General features: G+C 38.4%; 2 protein-coding genes across 2 annotated transcripts in view; both read left to right on the forward strand.

Annotated features, from left to right (window-relative positions):
- The first annotated feature begins 127 nt into the window (after window positions 1–127).
- Window positions 128–16,575, forward strand: g2e3 (G2/M-phase specific E3 ubiquitin protein ligase). The gene is made up of 17 exons (XM_031745842.2): window positions 128–314; window positions 1,899–1,972; window positions 2,307–2,404; window positions 2,832–2,933; window positions 3,985–4,109; window positions 6,790–6,958; window positions 7,829–7,935; window positions 8,186–8,302; window positions 9,650–9,774; window positions 9,966–10,059; window positions 10,135–10,305; window positions 10,394–10,548; window positions 10,653–10,837; window positions 10,933–11,105; window positions 13,680–13,719; window positions 13,960–14,131; window positions 14,311–16,575. Exons 2-17 carry the CDS (start codon window positions 1,915–1,917, stop codon window positions 14,607–14,609), a joined length of 2,190 nt encoding a protein of 729 aa, XP_031601702.2. The 5' UTR covers window positions 128–314; window positions 1,899–1,914; the 3' UTR covers window positions 14,610–16,575.
- Window positions 16,576–19,198: 2,623 nt separating this feature from the next.
- Window positions 19,199–21,783, forward strand: part of scfd1 (sec1 family domain containing 1) — a 34,303-nt gene continuing 31,718 nt past the window's right edge. The window contains exons 1-3 of the mRNA XM_031745840.2: window positions 19,199–19,284; window positions 20,475–20,545; window positions 21,141–21,229. Coding sequence (XP_031601700.1) covers window positions 19,254–19,284; window positions 20,475–20,545; window positions 21,141–21,229 — 191 coding nt within the window. The 5' untranslated portion in view covers window positions 19,199–19,253. The remainder of the gene's footprint in view (window positions 19,285–20,474; window positions 20,546–21,140; window positions 21,230–21,783) is intronic.

Here is a 21,783-nt window from a genome sequence, read left to right on the forward strand (position 1 = left end):
CCAGATTTATTTCCTTCACATATCTTAGTTTTTCGCCATCTGTTGAGATGTTTAATATTATTGAAAGCATTATCAACACCAACCATCAGGGGGCGCACGTGTAGGCAAATGAAAGCCTAGTGCGAAAAAGCCTCTAAAGCAAACGAAGAAGAGGCGGAAGCGGAAATAAGATTCTTTTGTTTTGAAAGAGGGAAATTTAAAAACTCGACGGCTCCACGGCGTTAGTCGGAAATAAACAAAAGCATTTGGAGTAAGCCTTCAAAAAACGACAGGAAAATGGACGCAAACTAACACTCGTCACCCCTGAATGTAAAGTAAGTCACCGGAGAAACATTTTGTAGTGTTTAGGTTGCGTTTGAAACCGAGCTTTTCTTTGATGTCAACGTCTCAGCTGAACTGAGACAGCTCAGCAGAATGTGTTCAAACTCCTATTTTCTTTCTTAGTTTGTCTTTCGTAATGCACTTAGTAATGCACTTAATGTATTTTTCCGACTAAATGTTTACAGATAGGAGTATAATGGAGTAGCTATAACGCAATGTTAGGCATCGTGGAACATTTGGTCAGTTACTGTCATAACTGACTGTAGGTCTGTCGATCTTAACATAGCGGAAGCTTTTAGAGCTGCCACAGAAAATAATTCCACTGTTTTTATAGTTTCTATAATATTATAATTAAATACTAATTTTAGTTGTATTTAAGGAAATATCAAAAGAAGAATCCTTCCAGACAGAAAGATTAACTTTTTATTATTGTTGTTATTTATTTTTATTTAGCTGATATTATTATCTGTGTTTTTTGTTGTTTTCGGTGTGTGTGTAACAAAACACAATGAGACATCACTGTAAGACTTTCAGGCTCGATTAACCTTATGAGAGGCCGTCAGTGACTTCCAGTATTTAACCCTGTTTCTAATAAAGTGAGACTTCTTTGTAAAATGTAAATAAAATCAAAAGAAAATATTATTTTTGCTAAAAAAAAAATATGCTTGTTCAATTCAATTTGTATTTTAACCGTATGTTTAAAAAAAAAGAAGAAGCTTCAAACAGGCTGAATAAAAAATGAAAAATGCAGATTAATCTGAAAGGCTGACTAAATAATTTAAGAGCAGTGTTTCTGCCTAAATAATTGCCTGGAGGTGATACCAGGATGGTTGCTGAAGTGAAATGGATAAAACAGTCCTTTTGCCCGACTAATAAAAACGTGATGTATTTCTTGGAAATGTAGGAGCAGCTGTAGGCATGTCCTCCCAGGTAATAAAGAAAGAGCACGAAAGCACCTGAAAGGAGGCTTGTTTGTTTTTTAAACTATTACATCCGTAAAGGCACCATGAATGCTAAAGGATACATTACGTTAAAATAAATATTGTTGTCTCTTCAGTTCTCAGACATTCTACATGTATTTTATTGTTAAAGTTTACACTGAAGGGGAGTTTTTTTTTTTTTAACTTTCTACTGTTATTTGTTTAATTAAAAAATATATTTTTGTGATGAGTCAAATTGTTCTTGTTATATAATGTCATTTTTGTAATTTCATAATGAATTTGCTTCAAATGTATGCATATATGCAAGTGGTGCGGGACTTACTATTAGAGCTCAAACAAATTTGAGCTCTAAATTTTATGTTGAACTTTAGCTTCACTTTCAGTTTAATGACCGGACAGTCACAGGTATTTGGGGCTAGAATATGTCTGTAAATTCATTCCAAACCATTTTTACGAGAAAACGAGTAACAATGGGAAAGCTTGGGAGTTTATCATCAACCTGAATTCTTTTCAGGGAAGTCAAATATGGTCAGCTGTTCAATAACCCGCTGCGTTATGTAGTGAGCATGTAGTCAGCATGTTGTGATGACAGTGTTTGTAAAAGCTCAGTAAATGTGGTCTTTCATTTTCTTGCAGGTTGATTCACACAAACATGAAGAAGAAGGCAAGGAGGTCGCAGGAGACGCACACAAACAGTGTCCAGGAGGAGTGTGAGTGACTTTCACACACAGTTGGAAGTCAATATGTGCTGCTGCTGTTTTTTAGTTGACTAATGTGTATTTGAACCACCTTTTGACTACTAATTCCAACCACTGTGTGTTGTGTGTTAGGCTTGACTTTTCAGCTCTGTTGTGTTGGCGCTGTGGTTTTAGATGTAGTGCTCTTACTGTTAAAAAAAAAAAAATCACCAACTAAAGCTATATCTTCACATTTCTCACTTACATACGTTAAAACCTTAATGAGCATTAATGATGATGTCTTTTAGGGCCTTGAGAAAGCATTTTCAGTTGAATGAAAGTTTGCATATTTTGTGTGTATCTGCAGGCTGTGCTCTGTGTAGGTGCAGTGATGATGACCCAGCCATGTTTGGGGAGAAAGTCACACTCAAAGAACATAAAATCTCTGTCCACTACTTCTGCTTGGTAAGACAAAGCCTGCAAGTATTTCTGTTTTCACAGGAATATGTCTTTTTCAGGCTTCAAGCGGTCATACTTTATTGAGACTTGCTTTACAAGTGCCTGACCAACAGTTATAGCATTAAAAATATTCTTTCTGAAAGACTTGTACAAACCAAGACACAATCGAATATAAAAATAAATAAATAAAACAAGCAAACAAAGCAGGAAATGATTTATTCTATGACCTCATTATGATTTAAGTGAATTTATTTGGAGGTAAATATTAGAGGAGGGAGCATAGTCACCACAAAACAAGAGGGCTCATGGTTTGTATTTTTCTGTCCCACAAATAAAGTGACAATGACGTATTTTCTTATATTAAAAATGCTTTAAAAGGGTATGTTTGTTAAGAGTGTGTCTTAATAATATTGTATGCATGTGTTTGTCTCAGCTAACGTCTTGTGGAGTTTATCAGCGAGGAGAGGAAGACGAAGGCATCTTTGGTTTCCTGGTGGAGGACATCAAACAGGAGGTCCGCCGGTCGACTCGACTGGTGAGCAGTTCAGTATTACAATATTACCTTGCATATACTAAGAGCTCTACAGTATCTTACAAAAGTGAATACACCCCTTACTTTTTGGAAATATTTTATTATATCTTTCCAAGGGATAACACTCTGATACAATGTAAAGTAATCAGTGTACAGCTTGTAGGACAGTGTAAATCATACTGGTCATTAGTAGTTCAACATGGCACTCACTTCATGGCAAAGAACTCTCTGGGGATCTGAAAAAAATAATTGTTATTCTACATAAAGATGGCTTAGGCTATAAGAATATTGCCAACACCCTGAAACTGAGCTGCAGCACAGTGGCCAAGACCATACAGCAGTTTAACAGGACAGGTTCCACTCAGAACAAACCTCATGGGGGGCCAGCCTATCAGTGCTCAGACCATACACCGCACACTGCATACAATTGGTTTGCATGGCACAAGAAAGCCCGCAAACAGTTTGCTAAAGACAAGCAGACTAAGGACATGGACTACTGGAATTACGTCCTGTGGTCTGATGAGACCAAGATGAACTTATTTGGTTCAGATGATGTTAAGCATGTGTGGTGGCAACCAGTTGAGGAGCACGAAGACAGATGTGTCTTGGCTACAGTCAAGCATGGTGGTGGGAATGTCATGGTTTGGGGCTGCCGGCATGGGGGAAAAAATGGTGGCCGCAAAAAATATTGACACATTGGACACAACTTGGACATTTTCATTTAGGGGTGTACTCACACCTTTGTTGCCAGCAGTTTAGACATTTATGGTTGTTTGTTAAGTTATTTTGAGGGGACAGCAAATTTATACCATTATACAAACTGTAAAGTGTCATATCTTCAGTGTTGTCCCTTGAAAAGATATAATAAAACATTTACCCAAATGTCAGGGGTGTACACACTGTTGTGAGATACTGTAGAGCAAATACAACAAATAAGATCCGAACACCATTCTACATTTGGTCAACAGTAAATCCTGTAGGTGTGATTTGCATGAGCAAGAGTGTGGGCCTGTGTGTATTTACTGTTTCCTTGTGTACTGTATATGTGTCTCAGACATGTTTTGGCTGTAAGAAGAAGGGAGCATGTGTCGGCTGTAATGTCAGGAGCTGTAGGAAGATGGTTCACTTCCCCTGTGGGAGGAAGCAAATGTTTGTCTCCCAGTTCACTGGACTCTTCCCGTGAGTGCTGACAACACATTAAATTCTTTAATTGTATGTGTAGGCTGGTTAAAGGCATAAAGCACTGTTTCTAACATGAGATACTCCTGCTGTGGCCAAAAGGTAGTCATAAAAGATATACACAAGGTGATTTTTCAGTGTTTGCCACACATAGGCTTTACATACATGGGTGTTAGTATCTTAGTATGTCGCCCTAGTATGACAAACATACTAGGGCGACATACTAAGATTCGTCATGGATGCAGCCCACATTCTCATCTCTACTGCTTAATCCACAAATGCATTTTGCTTACAAATGTGGCAACATTTAAGAGAAAATAAACAGACTTTTCAGTGGTATAAAATTTATTGCCAAGAAACATTGTTACAGCAAAGAAATCGACCAAAAACAAGTTTCCTTACTTTGTGTGCTAAGTTTACATATAGGGTTCTGGGCAGTATCTTAGCTTTTTCTAGGACTGCACTCTTCTGGACAGAATCACCTGATGTTGTGCTGGGAATCTGCAGGAGCCACTCTTCCAGTTTTGGGGTTATAGCTGATAATGCACTTGATTACTGATCTCGGCTCATCTTCGGGGGTCATCTTCTTGGGTTGTGGGTCTGACACTCACTAATCTCTACCCTTCCTCTTTCCATTGCTCACAGAGCCTCAATGATGGAGCACCTGTCTTACCTTCTGAAGGTATTTGACTTGTTGACTAGGGATGGGTATCGAAAACCGGTTCTTGTTGAGAACCGGTTCCCACTGTTTCAATTCCTTGGAATCGTTTGCCATTTTTGCAAACGATTCCCTTATCGATTCCAGTCGCCCGAATGACGTCACCACGCTGCGGAGCGTCCGGAGCGTACCTGGCAGGAAACACGGCGCCTAAGCGGCTCAAACGCTTAAAAGTTTGTTTATACTTTATGAGAACGGATTGTCATCCGTTCAGGGCAACTTGCAATACTTGCAAAGTAGATATTTCATTAAGGGAGGAAACACTACGAATATGCAAAAGCATTTGCTCACAAAACACGCGATGAACTTAAATGAATGTCTTTAATTCCGCTCCGGACTCGTGAATCTCAACCCAGCAGCAGCAGCGGTAACGTTTGCACGTCATCTCCCGTTAATGCGGCAGGTAAATAATCAACTAACAGTGCATATTATGTTAGCGCAATCTGCTTTATTACAAAACCTGCCATTGTGCATTTAGGTGACCATGATGAGACAGACAGACAGAGTCTGGCTGGCGCTCGCTGGCAGTTGTCGCTGCAGTCTACCGGTAGCGTCTCTTTTCAGGCCCGCATGTCACCGAGCAGTGACTAGTTTGTGGTCAAAACCTTGCAGCCATTTGCCACAGCAGATGGTAAGTGAATGTGTTTAATTGTTGGCAGGGACATTACTGGATATTCTTGTGTAACTGCTACAGAATAATTTATGTTATACTTTGTTATTGCTACAGAAGAATATTTATTTTATTATTTTACGTTTACAATTTTCACTGGGGACCCTGTGACACCCCATTGAAAAGCCGTAGGCTGTGGATCTCTTAAGATCTCACTGTTGGGTTTGTTGACATTCAGGCATCTTTCTCATTGTTTCCTTTGCACTGTGGGACACCTAGGTACTTAGGTTGTCCAGTATATCTTTTAGTCTGATATCTGGTGGCTCCATCCCTTTAGTTCGAATGACCTTCCCTCTCTTTGAAACCATTTGACCACACTAGGAATGTCTTCTGGTGTTAATTCCAGTGCTTTTCTGAGCTGTGTATTGACTCTTTTGCCTACTCATCTTGTCATAATGTGGAGAGGCTGGATAGATGAGTATTTGCTGTTAGCAGCCCATTTATTTTTGTTGCCAGGTGGTCATGGAGTGCAGTTAGCTTCTTCAGCCAGTAGGCATGGCTCATATTGGGTCTTCATGGTCTACAGCTCTTCATTCCAGAGACTCATTGTTGGATGTCTGTCTTTGACTGGCTGTTAACTGGCTCTTGTTCTAGAAAGCTATGGTGTGCTCTGAATTCCACCAGGCACTTGGCTCTTTCTCCAAAATGTTCTTCCAGTATTGCTTAGTTTCAGCTCTCAGTGGGTCTCCTCCTGTGCTATTATTTCTTTGAAGCTGATAGTACATCATGGATCTTTCTTTGGAGAACACACCATTTATTTTCTTGGCCTATTACTTTGTTGCCTCATCAGTTCTATGGTTAGACCTACTCCAGCTACACCATCTCAGTCTACATCTAGAAGTGGTAATCCTTACTCTGTTGCTGCAGCAGATCCAAAGCTGTGATTTAAGACTGGAGTCTGTCAGAGAGGCAGGTGAACCTGTTATTCATTTATCATAAAGTTCTTTGGGAGTGATAAAGAAAAATTTAAGAAGCTTTAGATGTACCTCTTCTTTGTGAACCCATAAAAAACAGTTTCTGCCACAAAGAGAATCTAATTCTGCTGAAAACTGAATTGCAAAAATGTCCAAACTATGAAAGAATTTAAAACTTAAAACCAATCACTGATTATATAAACTGCTTTAAAATGCTGTCAAAGTTCAGCTTCAATAGTGTTGGTTCCTTTTAAAAAGTATTTGCACCAAACTGCAGAGAAATTGCAAAACTCTTCCAAGCTGCAGCTGCATAAAACTGGTAAACTATAATACTGTAAATATAAAAGATAGTAACTGCCCCTCTGTCTGTGTGTCCAGATCTTACTGTCCAGATCATAGTCCCTCCCAGTCTCTGTGTACTGGGTTAGACATCAGTCTGCCTCGATCCTGCTCCATCTGTCTGGACTCTATTGATCCCGTTTTGTCTTACTCCATCCTCAAGTGTCCATCCTGCCATACCAGCTGGTTCCACAGAGACTGTGTGCAGGTACCATGAGTGTGCAGAGAGCCCTGATTTTATATGTTGGGTTGGCTATTTAGTACTTTTTATGAAAGGTTTACAGGAAATGCAGCTCTACTTTTCTTTCATGGGAGCTGAATGTTTTGAAATATTCCCTGAATATGTGGTCCTGGATTTTTATTTTTTATTTTTTTTGGGGGTTATGTGGCTGTCCTGCATATCCTAGACTCTGCTGATAGATTATCTGCAGTTCTACCACCAAACTGTGTCCATTCGGTTTGAGAAGATTAAATTCATTTTTTACACTCCATATTACAGTGTTCCCTCGTTTATCGTGGGAGTTATGTTCCAAAAATAACCCACAATAGGTGAAATCCGTGAAGTAGCCAACTTTATTTTTTTACAATTATTATAGATGTTTTAAGGCTGTAAAATCCCTCACTACACACTTTATACGCTTTTCTCAGACAGGCATGAACATTTTCACACTTTTATCTCTTGTTTAAACACTCTCAAAGTTCAAACCTTCGTAGAAAAATAAGTCCAGTATTATAGAAGAAACCAAAGGCACCCGCAGCTGCCTTGGACAGTGCAAAATGTTTCGTCGATGAGTAAATTTGACAAGCTGAACACATTCTGTACTGTACAGGAGACACGGCACGAGATTGATTGACAATGTTCGACAACCAATCAGGATGCAGAACACAATGCGCTGTAAAAAAAAAAATAAAAATAAAAAAAACATGGAAAATTGCACACAAAAAAATCAGCGAAACAGCGAGGCCGCGAAAGGTGAACCGCGTTATAGCGAGGGACCACTGTATATAAAAAGTACAATGCATGTGTAACTTTGTTGTTTTTCCTGTGTATTTTTATTGGCGTGTGTCTGTGTGTTAGCGTCAGGCACACAGTGCAGGCCTGTTCTTCTTTAGATGTACCCTGTGTAACAACAAGGAACACTTCCAGGAGGAAATGCTCAGAATGGGAATATACATCCCAGAGAGGTAACCTTAAATTATACCTGCAGCGTTTCAGCACCTCAGTTTATTTTATTTATTTATTTTTTTAGACATACCTAAATAAAGATATTCTGAGACACATTAATAGTAACAATAGGAGTTTATCCCCACAACACAGCAGATTATTTTACAGATGAGTTGTTTGTTTATCCAGGAAAAACTGTTATTTGCTTTGGTTTGTTTTTGTTTTTTATGCCCCCCCCCAACCTGAACCCTTTGTCTGGGCTTCCTGCAGAGATGCCTCGTGGGAGTTGGAGGCAAATGCATATGCAGAACTGTTGGAGGTTTACAAACGCTGTGACGCTCTCACCTGCCTCTGCAACAATGGTCGTACACACTCTGCCAAGAGCGGGTATGGCATTTATATTTTCCTTTCATTAGTTTACAGATTTGTATCTTTCATATCTAAGGATGCTTGTAAAAAAACATTTTCTGTATAATTAGTAATGTTTGCACGTTACTAATATGTAACGCATATATATGTGTGTGTGTGTGTGTGTGTGTGTGTGTGTGTGTGTGTGTGTGTGTGTGTGTGTGTGTGTGTGTGTGTGTGTGTGTGTGTGTGTGTGTGTGTGCATATATGTAAAATATGCAGAGGTCAGCAGTTTGAATAATGTGCAAAAGGAATAGCAATATATACAATATGGAGCGCATAGTGTTGAAGTTCTGGTAGATGAGAGTGAGGTGTCCATGAATGTCACTGTTCAGCAAGCTCTATTATATTAATAAAGTTCAGCCGTGTGTGTGTGTGTGTGTGTGTGTGTGTGTGTGTGTGTGTGTGTGTGTGTGTGTTTATATATATATATAGATATAGATATAGATATCTATCCATCCATCCATCCATCCATCCATCCATCCATCCATCCATCCATCCATCCATCCATCCATCCATCCATCCATCCATCCATCCATCCATCCATCCATCCATCCATCCATCCATCCATCCATACATACATACATACATACATACATACATACATAGAACGTTTCACATGTGTCACAAAGTGCTTTACAAGATAAAAACACTATTTTTGAATTAAAGAAATACAGACTGTAAGTTAGCAGAGTTCACTAAGGTTAATATCAGAATATAAGTGGAGAATCTGATGGATTTCAATAGTTTTTCCATTCAATTAATGTTCAGGCTTATTGGAGACAGTTTCAGTTTTGATCCTTTAAGTGGTGTTTAACAATCTGAGATCAAGGAAAGAATAAAAACTTAAAAAAATTCAGACATGTGCACAAGTACAAAAACGTATTTTGTTTTAAGGTCATACGTTATTTCTTATAGAACATTAAAAATGTTGTAAAATAGTTTAGAGCCAACAGGAAAAATAGTAAAGAAATAAAGTTGCATCTAAAAATCTGTATTTATAAATGCTGCTTATCAAATAAAGACATTAGTCACTGTTAAAAAACTTGAAACCCTTTGGACAACAGAACCACATTAGCACAGGGGCAGCTGTTTGTGTGCTAATGCTGTGCTTTACATTAGATATGTAAGGCATCAAGACTGGCAAAGTGTAGCAATAATATGAGTGGAATAAAAAAATTCAGTGCTGTTGTCTCAGCGGAGCAGATCTTAGTTTCCTCAGCTGTGTGAAGCATAAACATTTGTGATATTTCTCTGGCCTTCGTCATCTAGAGATTAGGAAATATTATGGGAATCACTTTATAATTCTGTTTTTGTGTTTCTCAGGTGGTTTGAGGTGGTCCGCTGCCGACTGTGTGGCTCTAGAGGGACTCACAGGAAATGTTCGGGACTAAAGTTGGACACTAAAGACTGGGCCTGCAGTGACTGCACACAAGCAACAGATGGGAAAGGTATGGGTGGTTAATGATGGCTGGTTCCATGTTTGTAAAACAGTGGCTAATCGTACCTTTTCCATTTTATTTATTTTTTTCATATTTGACAACATCTGAGACAACATGTCACTCAGCTCTGCCTCCTCTTTGCTTTACAAATTGATGGCAAGATGACTAAACACTCTGAACCATGTTACCTTGTTCTCCAGCCTCCCTTGTTAGGTCTCCTCAGGGAGGTCCGAGGAGAAGTCTGCTGTCCAAACGCCACAGGCCTTCAGTTCACTCCTCCATCAGCTGTAAAAGGTACAACAAGTTAACCTGCCAGTACCTCATCGAGGATGCAGGATTTGTTCTTAATGGTTACTCTCTGTCTCTTAGACCGTCTTTACCCGAAAGATCTGGATCGCCTGAAGACCTCCTGCAGTCTTTGGTCCCTCGGCTTCATCCCCCAAGTGTCCAGGTGGAGGTGATCGGGGACCAGGCTCTGTCAGCTGGTCTCGACTTGGTCAGGAGGGCTGATTTTGACCCCACACAGACTCTGTCTGTCAGGTTAGTGGCAAAAAGCTTTCCTGAGTTGTGCTTGTTGTTTAGACTTTTTGCTATTTGTCTTCTTTACTGTGGGATGTTATTTGTCCAGGTTCAAAGACATAGATCAGACTCCCCTTCCCAACCACCTCTGGGACAGTGACACAGCCAAGGAGTACTTCCTGAAACTGCTGATGCAGCAGATACAGGAGTGTGTAGTGTTTGAGGGCCCAGATGGATCCAAAAACTTGGCGCTGGACTCAGAGGGTACTTCCAAAGCTTATTTTTGTGGAATAAAGCCATTTTGTCTTTATGCAATTATATGTAAATGAAAAATCTGAACAAAGAGACTGACTGTGTATGTTATTCAGCTCTGCGTGAAGATCTTTATTTTGATGTTGGCTGCCTGCTGGCCCTCTCTCTGGTCCATGGTGGTCCACCTGTTGGCTTCTTCTCGCGTGCTCTCTATCAGTGTCTATTCAACTACCCAGCCAACCGTCCCCTCAATGTCACACATATGACCCCTGACACACACTTCACCCACCAAGTCACCAGGGTAAGAACAGGACAAACTTTCATGGAAGGCACAGTGGCTAAAGATGTATAAAATTAAATTATAGGTAGTTTAAAATAAAGATTGAATTGTTTCAGATCACAGAGGCAGAGTCTTTAGAAGAGCTGAAAGAAGTCATGGCAGTCAGTTGGGAGTACCTGGAACTAGCTGGCTGTAATCGACCAATCAGCAGCCTGAAGGAGAGAGAGGCTCTGGTGGAGGATTTGGTGAGCTTCACCATGATCACCAGGATGCAGCTGCCACTGCAGAGGTAAGATAAATAAACAGGGAAGTACAGTATATGGCTCTTTTCCTGCATGCACTGCAGTCCTGAACTTTTCTGAATGTCACCTGAAAGAGGTGCCCATAAATGTGCATGAATCAATGAAATCAGTCTTGAATAGTTACAGCAGCACCCTAGTGCATGGCCCGTGTGATGTTTTAATTGCTCCTGTGTAAGAAAAGTGAAGGTAATTCTCCAGCAAAGTCAGCGTAAGCATGCCAGGATCCCATGCGCTGTCTCCTTGAGGAGAAAGGGCTGCTGTGGCTTGAACTGGTGCTTACAGTAGCTTGCAAAAGTATTCGGCCCCCTTGAACTTTCCCACATTTTGTCACATTACAGCCACAAACATGAATCAATTTCATTGGAATTCCACGTGAAAGACCAATACATAGATAATACACGTGAGAAGTGGAACGAAAATCATACATGATTCCAAACATTTTTTTTTACAAATAAATAACTGAAAAGTGGGGTGTGCGTAATTATTCAACCCCCTTTGGTCTGAGTGCAGTCAGTTGCCCATAGACATTGCCTGATGAGTTCTAATGACTAAATAGAGCGCACCTGTGTATAATCTGGGAGCAATATACTGGGAGCAACAACACCATGAAGTCCAAAGGACACACCAGACGGGTCAGGGATAAAGTTATTGAGAAATATAAAGCAGGCTTAGGCTACACAAAGATTTCCCAAGCCTTGAACATCCCACGGAGCACTGTTCAAGTGATCATTCAGAAATGGAAGGAGTATGGCACAACTGTAAACCTACCAAGACAAGGCCGTCCACCTAAACTCACAGGCCGAACAAGGAGAGCGCTGATCAGAAATGCGGCCAAGAGGCCCATGGTGACTCTGGACGAGCTGCAGAGATCTACAGCTCAGGTGGGGGAATCTGTCCATAGGACAACTATTAGTCGTGCACTGCACAAAGTTGGCCTTTATGGAAGAGTGGCAAGAAGAAAGCCATTGTTAACAGAAAACCATAAGAAGTCCCGTTTACAGTTTGCCACAAGCCATGTGGGGGACACGGCAAACATGTGGAAGAAGGTGCTCTGGTCAGATGAGACCAAAATGGAACTTTTTGGCCAAAATGCAAATGATTGATGGGAAGATGGATGGAGCCAAATACAGGGCAATCTTGGAAGAAAACCTCTTGGAGTCTGCAAAAGACTTGAGACTGGGGTGGAGGTTCACCTTCCAGCAGGACAACGACCCTAAACATAAAGCCAGGGCAACAATGGAATGGTTTAAAACAAAACATATCCATGTGTTAGAATGGCCCAGTCAAAGTCCAGATCTAAATCCAATCGAGAATCTGTGGCAAGATCTGAAAACTGCTGTTCACAAATGCTGTCCATCTAATCTGACTGAGCAGGAGCTGTTTTGCAAAGAAGAATGGGCAAGGATTTCAGTCTTTAGATGTGCAAAGCTGGTAGAGACATACCCTAAAAGACTGGCAGCTGGAATTGCAGCAAAAGGTGGTTCTACAAAGTATTGACTCAGGGGGCTGAATAATTACGGACACCCCATTTTTCAGTTATTTATTTGTAAAAAATGTTTGGAATCATGTATGATATTTTTTTTTTTTTTTTTTTGTTCCACTTCTCAAGTGTACACCACTTTGTATTGGTCTTTCACGTGGAATTCCAATAAAACTGATTCATGAAAAGTTCAAGGGGGCCGAATACTTTTGCAAGCCACTGTATGTTATTTAGACCGTTGTCCTGAATAATAAGACAGAGTATAAAATGACCCCTGTTTTCTTTATGGACAGCAAAAACTCTGTCACTGAATATTAAAAAAAAAAAAAACAAAAAAACAAAAAAAACAGAAAATAACAAAAGCTTGTCAAAATATAATTCTCCTTTTCTAATTCAAAAAAATATTACCACTATGGTCATCAGAGGTGTACTGCTTTAAGTCATTAAACATAATTAAATTGATTCTTTGAATGTGACCTCAATCAGACCTACTCTTATTAAGGAGAATCCTAATCAATCCATCTCTGCAGAAACGCACAAATATTATTTTCCATTTATATATTAAACTTTGTTACATACAACTCTGGGCAGCATGGTGCAATAGTTAGCAATTTGTCTCACAGCAAGAAGGTCCTGAGTGTTATTGATCTTAGTCATTTGTTATTTTATGAATAAATACCAAATGAGTTGGGAAAGCAATGCTTAAGTGGAAACTGATGTTGCTGTACAAACAAAGATTACTAGTCTCATCCTCACAGTGGAAAGTCCAGTTATTAATTTAACACAGTTATGAGATCAGTACTTGGTATCTGCAGATGCATAAAATCAAGACATCGTAGCATATTAGAACGGGAAAAGCCTGAACAGGTGCATCCTAGTTACTAATTGTAGTCCTAATAGTAAAAGAAACCAAATTAAACAACACTTCCTTATAACAGGACTTGCTGATCTTCTCTAGGTGTCTTATTTTGTATTTTTTAAGATATGCTTTTTCCATTGTATTGATTGTGTTCATAACTCTCCTGTTTTCCTTGGTCTTTCTTGCATTTTCAGTGTTTACTTTGCTTATTTTCATCCTCAGGTTTCGGGAGGGTCTACAGACTTTGGGTGTTTTTGATCAGGTGATTGAAGTTTGAAAAGAAATTTGCCCTTTTCTAAATCAGTTCAAAAATGTCTCAAAGCTGTTTGTAACCCTGTTAACACAAATGGGAATATTTGATGGAGAAAAAAAATAAGTGACTTAAACTGGACTGATTAATATAAAAGGCAGCAATTAATGTTATTAAACATCAAGATAAAGTATTCAGAAGTTCAGAAGAAAAGTGACGCTAAAAACACTAATTACACTGTACTATGATCAGGTTCAGCTCTTCCCATCTGTCTTCTGTGGAATTTTCTGTGAAGCTGGTGATCATCTCACAGCTCAGACAATGGGTCAGCTCTTCACCATCAACTTCTCTGAGCAGGAGGAAAAATTGAACCGAGAGACGCCCGTTGTCACCTTCTGGAGGCACTTCCTGCTTGAGTGTGAAGGTGGAATGTTAATCCTGTTTTTATTATTATAAATAAAAAATTTTGCATTGGGATGGATAAAAGTGGTCATGGGTTCATCTTTCTGTGTTGATACGTTTTCCCAAAGTGTGCCACAGAAATGATGATGATGATAATATTTATGCTCTAAAATGTTTATACTCACTCTCTTCTTTCCTCAGTTGGAAGGAGCTCCATCTCCCTTCAGGACCTCCTTCACTTTGCCACAGGAAGTGCCAAGCTACCAGCTGTCAGTGCCCTCTCTTCTCCCTCCATCTCCTTCCTCCATCCTCTCGCGCCCTCCCTATTAGGATTCAAAGAAGGGAGAGGTGTGGACTGGAGGGATGAGGGACTCTTCCCACAGAGTGAGCCTGTGTCAAAACACCTCCTCCTACCCGTCACTTCCTCCTACCAGGCTTTTAAAAGCTCCATGGAGCAGGCCATCAGCCACCATGTGCACCTTCTCCCCACAGATGGTTAAAGAAGGAGGTGGGGGTTGGCTCTGGACTGGTTTGGGATCTGTGTTTGAAGATAAACTCTGATTGTTTTTTGTTTTTTTCTAATGGGGTTCTTTGTGATTGATGGAGAGAAATTTGGGTAATGTACGCATTTAAAACATAATGATCAAGGTTTTTTGATGTTTTGTTAAAGAAATCACTATTTGCTTGAACAAGAAAAACTTTCAGTATCGTAGCTGGTTGAGTGGTATTGGTTACAGATACCATGACATGGTATTAATGTGTAACCCTTAGTGTTTTCTATATCATTTATACTGTGTTAGCTGGTGTTGTATACCTAGAGGACCGACAGTGTTACGTAATACTCTTGTTTATTCTAATATATGTATAATATTCTTTAGTAGAATGCTAGCACAGCATGCCTTCACAAGCTCGGAAGAGTGCAAACTCACAAGCACTAGGCGATTCCTGTCAATAGGCTTCTCAAAGTTGGCTGATAAAGAAGAAAGAATGTTCTGTATGTTCTTTTGAATACGTAAATCTAGATGCAAATATCCATCCCTTTATCTATTTACTTAGCTGCTTATCCATGCACGGGATATGAATTGAAACCACAAACCTTTTCCTTCTTATGGCGCTCTGCACCAAGCTCAAAGGTTCCTGCTGAGGATGCAAGCCATTAAACACCTCACAAATAGTTTGATCTTGACGGCAGCATCCGTGGATCAGTCCTGACTTGAAGCTGTCAGCGACAGGTGTTTGGGTACATTGAAATTTTGTCCTTTGGAAAAATCTAGACTTCAATATTAAAACACTTCTTGAAGGCTGTAGTTACCTGAAGTGAAGCTACTATCTTATCTCTGTTATTACAACTTTGCAAACACATTCTGAGTCATGAGAGTGGTGCATTATTGTTGTTGTTTTGTTTTTTTAATCTACATTTCTTTTACAATAACACATTTGACCAAATAGGCTTCAGTTCATTTTTAATGTTTTTCTCTCCATAGAGCTTGTCTCTCTTTTGAGTGTATCGCAGTATGTGTTGATATCTTAAATACATTTATACTTATGGTGATTGAGGATTTTGTACATATTGTTTGTTGATGCCTAATAATTCTGCCTCATGTTTTGTTTTTCTGGATGTGGGAGGTGTGGGGAGATTTTGGGGGAAGGGGGTTGCATTTTAGAGACGGAAAACATTGATGGCCAAAACGTAGTCCGACATCTTGGGATTGTCCTTGGAATCCATTTAGCATTAAAAGGTCTTCAACCGTCATTGCTTTATATTATGTAATCTCAACATCTTTTGTGGTACGGTGCTGATTTTATAACCTTGACTTTTAGTTCAGTCATACTTTACATATTTTTCAAAACCTCTTTTAATGACCTGTCCTTGCTTTCCTTGTACTTTGTTCATTTTCTCAGATATAAAGATTAAAAAAAAACCTCTGTAATCATTATATTACATTATCACGCTATGTGTTGACATTAAATGTTGTTTAGGAAATGAAATGAAATTTACTGATTTAATATTCTCAGTGATAAGCAGATTTTTTTTAATCTGTGTTTTGTTCAGCTATTAAACCAGCAATGTAAACAGAGTTGGCGGCAGATTAGGATCAAGCATAACATTTAACATATCATTTCTGTATGAGAAACTGAATACATTTGTCAGTGTGGCATATTTTGCACTGCTGTAACTTTACAACAGGACTTGTAGAAGTAAGTAGAAATGTACAAAATTTTACACTCATTAAATTGAAACTACATTGTCATTTCATTTTCATTCATAATTTTGGCCTATAGCTTCAAAAAAAAAGCTCATTATTATTTAAATAAGATGCCCAGAAAGCTGCAGAAGAAGAAACGTTAGCCAAAGTGCTGGAGCTCAGCCAAATAAGGAGAACTGTGGCTTTCCTGCAACTTCTGACCTTAGTGTCCTGTTTATCACACATAATAAAAAGCATTTACTGTCTGGTTGTGGTGCTCTTTGTGACATGGCAGCATTTTTTTTTTTCACTTGAACTTCAACTGCTCAATACGTTTAAGAAAATGAACTATATTTGGCTTTCTCTCAAAACAAACCCAACAACAGCAATGCATTTTGTGATGAAATAAATTGGGCTGTCCTTATAGTAAATTCGGTTTTGCACTGCTGTGGAGGGTGAAGCAGCGCACAGATTAAGACTTGCTTGTTTATCAAGGCAGTTCATAAATATGTAAGGTATAGTTTAGATGTGTAAAATGTGGTAATTTACTTTCATTTGGTTTAAATGTTTGTCATGCTGAGGGCAAACTGCAGTTTCTGTTTGTAGAGTTCAAAAAACTGCCGTTGATCCATTCTGATCATATCATATTGCTTTAAATACACAGTGTCTGTAAATTCAAACTGAGTCCTTATGCTGCTAATGTGAATTACTGTTCGTTCTAGAAATTTCAGGTACTTTTTAATTGCTTTCATATGCAATCATGCAGGGTGTTTATTTTGATTGAAGTGCTGATTGCTGCCCACAGCATCGTGCTTTGGAATATGGTTTTAAGGCTTTAAAAGCATTACAAGGTGAAAAGAAATGGCACTTGTGTATCATTCTTACATCTAACTACTTGTATGACCAGGTCCATCTTAAGTAAACCAGGCACGAGTGAACAAAGGTGACTAAATCTGCAGTCTCCATGAAACTTTTCAACTCATATACTCTTTCACCAGTCTGCAAATAAATACTGTGATGGCGGTGAGACCCACACCAAGTCCTGAGTTTGACATGTAATGAATCTTGACCAGGAGGCAATGTGGCAGATAACCCTGGGAATCTTCACCATTATGAAGGAAGGGACAGAACCTACAGATGACCTTAAAGATGTTGGAATAATCATTGAAGGTGTTAAAGTGCTAGTAACATTGCAAATGCATTCGCCATTTTGTTTGGCCTCATTTACTCACTGGTCTTGAGGTACCTGACAAAGCTTAAGTACACATTTGAGATTTTACAAAAAATTGTGATGGAACTGGATGGAAACTGTCTCTCAACAAAAGCCCTAGTTGTTTGAACTGTTTGAATGGAGACTTCAGACAAGAAATTGCAAGCAAACAGGGGAGCACTGAAAGACTGTTTAGTGTACCCTTGAAACCCTTGGACAAGGGTTTTTGTCCCTGACAATCAACAGAACTGGAATGTTTTGGATCCACACATTGAACTACTAATGGTCTTCGGAAATGATGTCTGAATATATTTTAGCAGACTTTTAAATTGTTCAAAGGGGGAAAAATAAAAATGGAGACAAAGATTGGCATGAAAGAATGGGCAATAAGAGATGGACTGTGGTCCAGTCCAGTTATGTGGAGTCTCAGCAAAGATGAATACTGTCAGAAATGCCAGTTTTATTGTTTCACTGTATTTTTTTTTTAAATTTATGTATTTAATATAACTGAAAATGAATAAGAAACCTGTAACAGATGATAAAACACATTAACACACAGAGTACATAATAACACAAACAATCATACTGGCAGTGATTACTAAATTAAAATCCATCAAGAATGCGGTATTTATTTAAGGTTATGTTTCTTTACAGTCTCAGTTGACATGTGCTTTTCAAACATTATCTTTAAACTATTTAATATAGCGGTTATTCCATTTACTCACCTTTTATCTTTAATAGTTTTTGAGATGTTGGTGAAAAATGTGTTCATGACAGTGCAGATTTGAGGCATTTTGTGTAAATTTAAGCATGTAACAATTTGGTTATTTTTAATACAAAAAAGAATGTGAAATTAAGTTAGACTTGTGTTTGTAAATGAACCACCCTGTGTTGTGTAGCTTTCTAGATTTTATACTTATTGGACTACATACTTATTTATTATATAGGCTATACAGTACATAAAATCCAAATTTGCATGTTTTATGAAACTGAAATGTTTAATTATGTAGGCTAAAGAAAATAAAAACGTTATAGAGTATATTTATATGAAACGTGTATACTTACTGCATTTGATGTATTTTAACAATATATAATTGTTAAAATACATAATATAATTACAGAAATATATAATATAATTACAGAATGTAATACCTGCATGTGTGTAAAAAGCTTTGATTTTGCCACCACATTCGATTTCCATGCCACCCTCATACCAGCCTAAGAAAATTTCTCTAGATCTGCCCCTGTCATGCAGAAGAATGTTTGATATTGCAACTAAAGATGCTTAAGGCTTAAATGCTTAAATGATTGATTTAAACAGGCAAGACGTTTTGTGACAGAATGCTATTTAAGATAAAATGAAAGAGATGGCTTTCACTTTGGTATGTTTTAATTGATGTTTGTTTTTACATTTGGCTAAGTAAACAATACTTTGCTTGTCCTGACTAAACGCCACTGTCTATCACACATAATAATAATAATAATACTAATTTTAATAATAATAATAACAACAACAATAATAATAATAATAATAATAATAATAATAATAATAATAATAATATAAGTAAAAATTCATTATTGGTCTACTGGAAAGCGGAAATTTACTTTGATGATCTGCATTCTTTCTTGTATTCTCTGTTAAACAGCACCAGAGCGAGACCTCTTCACTTTATACTCTTCTCTGACGTGTAAGCTGACGTCGAGCTGATGCCACGTCATCAGTCACTCCGTAACTAACAACATCAAATATGGCGGCGTCTGTCCGGGAGAAGCAGACAGGTTTGTTAAAATGTTTTCTTTCTTTCGTTAACATTATATCAGGCGAAAGACAGCAGCGGTGACGGGCTGTGGAGAGGTCCACCAACCCGAAATCTGACTGAGATACCATTCCCCCTCTTAAATAGCTGACAAACTAAACTACGTGCTAAACTAACAGCCGGCTGAGCTACTTCATTAATGTTCCTGTTTCACTATTGATAGCGGAACTCGTTCATTTTTTCCTTTATTTACAGACACGTTAACTTGTCAACCACACTGTTAAATTATTTACCCAAAGTTAACCCGTCGTCCTGTCAGCTATCAGTGCTGCTAGCTCTACTACGGTAGAGCTTAATAGCTATCCGTAGCTATTAAGCTACGGATAGCTAGCCTCTTGCTAACTCTGAAGAAAGTCATAAGCTATTTCTAGTTTCATATACACAAGATGAATCCTCTCTTCATTATGTGAATATACTCGTATGGTTTCAGTAAGCTTTGTTGTTTGGATCAGTTTATTGTTGTATTGCTGTTTAATATTATTTATTAATATTAAATATTGGGTGGACAGTAGAATGTGGATGTCTTATTCTTGCATATCCATTTTATTCTAGTACATTTATTGAATATTTTTGTGGGCAGTCTGGTCAGTGAATAAACAGATTTATCAATGTGTGATCTAGAGCTGCAGTGATTAGTGGAATTATCAAATCGTCAGCTGGCAACAAATAAAGCTAGCTGTTCACTGCAGACCCAGGGGACTGCATCAGTAGTCTAGTTTCAAGTTAATAAACATTTTGTCTATGAAATGCTCAGAGAAATGTTTTCACACACCAAAATCACATCTACAGAATTTCGTCCTTAGTCAAAAGGGCAACAGTTAGTCAATTATGATTATCATAGCAGATAGTCATTATTGATATTTTTAAGAAACAAATGTGATGTATAAAGCCTAAAATGCAAAGATTTTAGGCTTTATTTTGTAATATGGCATGTCATTTCCCCAGGCTCGTTTCACCATAGAAAAAAGCATGTTAAACCCTTGACATATTTCAGAACAGTATTTGTTGAGATGTCTTAAACAACCATTTGATTATAGAAACACCTGCTTCTCAGTTAAGCTAGTATTAATGGAGCAGTATTTATTAGCCATGTGGATACTGATCTGTTTGTGTGTCCCCTAACATAAAAGTTTCTGTGATGCATTTCTGCAGTCGCTTTGAAGCGAATGTTGAACTTCAATGCACCTCCTCTGAAGAACACAGCAGCTGAGCCAGTGTGGAAGGTAAGTCACTATAACAGTGTAGTAACTCAAAAGGTGTCAAGGAAAAAAATCCAGCCTGAAATCATGACTTAAATACTGAGACTCATACTCGCCGTGCATAAAAGCTCAGTGTGTTCAGAAAATGCAGTGTGCTGCATTGTGTGTTAAATCTTATTTAGGATTAACTCAGCCTCTGAAAATCCGCATCCTGTGTTTCTAAGAGGAGGTGAAGGGACAGTTCATACATGCTTACTGTGTAATGAAGAATGTCATGCTTTTCAACGTGAACTCAAAGTTTAATAAATAAATACATAATAATTCTATAGTTCACATAGGCCATGTAGTCAACCTAAGCCACAATGCTGGCAAATCAGCTGATGTCAGTGCCAGCCCACATCCCCAACTCATTCTTTCATGCTGTTAATCAGTGTACGTATGTATCAGTATTTCACCCATAGAACTGCATTCCACTAGCAATCACACCTTTCATATGCCAGACTTTTCACACAGTGAAAGCAGTCACATAAATAAGTGTTGTGTGGTTATCAGTAGGGCTTTGTATTTGTGATTTCTGCCTGGGTCAGAAAAAGTCTTTTGATCTCTGCCTTTTCTGCAGGTGTTAATATATGACCGGTTTGGCCAAGACATCATCTCCCCACTGCTGTCTGTCAAAGAGCTCCGAGACATGGGCATCACTCTGCATCTGTAGGACACACACACACACACACACACACACACACACACACACACACACACACACACACACACACACACACACAAAACAAAGTATCACATAATCAAAAATAACAATCATTATCAGTAATCACCACAAAGACAACTGGTCACATGCTGCTCTCAGAGAAGGCACAGGAGGGTCACCTCATCTGTTTACCTCAGTTTAAATATGCTGTGGTTTTGCCACCAAAACTTTCACACACTTTTTCTGAAATCAGTTTTGCTGTGTTATATATAATCATTATAGAAATTCATAAATAGATAGATTCAAAATATGAATAAATTAATACATAGAATAAAAGTGAAATGGGAGCCTAAATACAGTAAATAAATACAAATTTGAGGACATAGGAAAAAAAAACAGCCTTTACATGATCATGTTGATTGAGTTTTTTTTGTGAATGTGTGATTGATGGTGTGTCTCTGTGATCAGTTTACAGCACTGCAGCTGCAAATGACCATATGATGATGGTCCTGCAGGAGTGTTTTGAGTAGTTATATAGAGCAAAAGTCATGAGACACAA

The sequence above is a fragment of the Oreochromis aureus genome, linkage group 19 (assembly GCF_013358895.1).
Source record: "Oreochromis aureus strain Israel breed Guangdong linkage group 19, ZZ_aureus, whole genome shotgun sequence".
Taxonomy (NCBI): domain Eukaryota; kingdom Metazoa; phylum Chordata; class Actinopteri; order Cichliformes; family Cichlidae; genus Oreochromis; species Oreochromis aureus.

Bases quoted from the DNA above. Each gene is read 5' to 3' on its own strand.
- g2e3 (XM_031745842.2), top strand. From the start codon at position 1,915: ATGAAGAAGAAGGCAAGGAGGTCGCAGGAGACGCACACAAACAGTGTC. The intron at 1,973-2,306 runs GTGAGTGACTTT...GTGTATCTGCAG, and splicing joins AAACAGTGTCCAGGAGGAGT to GCTGTGCTCTGTGTAGGTGC. The intron at 10,838-10,932 runs GTAAGAACAGGA...GAATTGTTTCAG, and splicing joins TCACCCACCAAGTCACCAGG to ATCACAGAGGCAGAGTCTTT.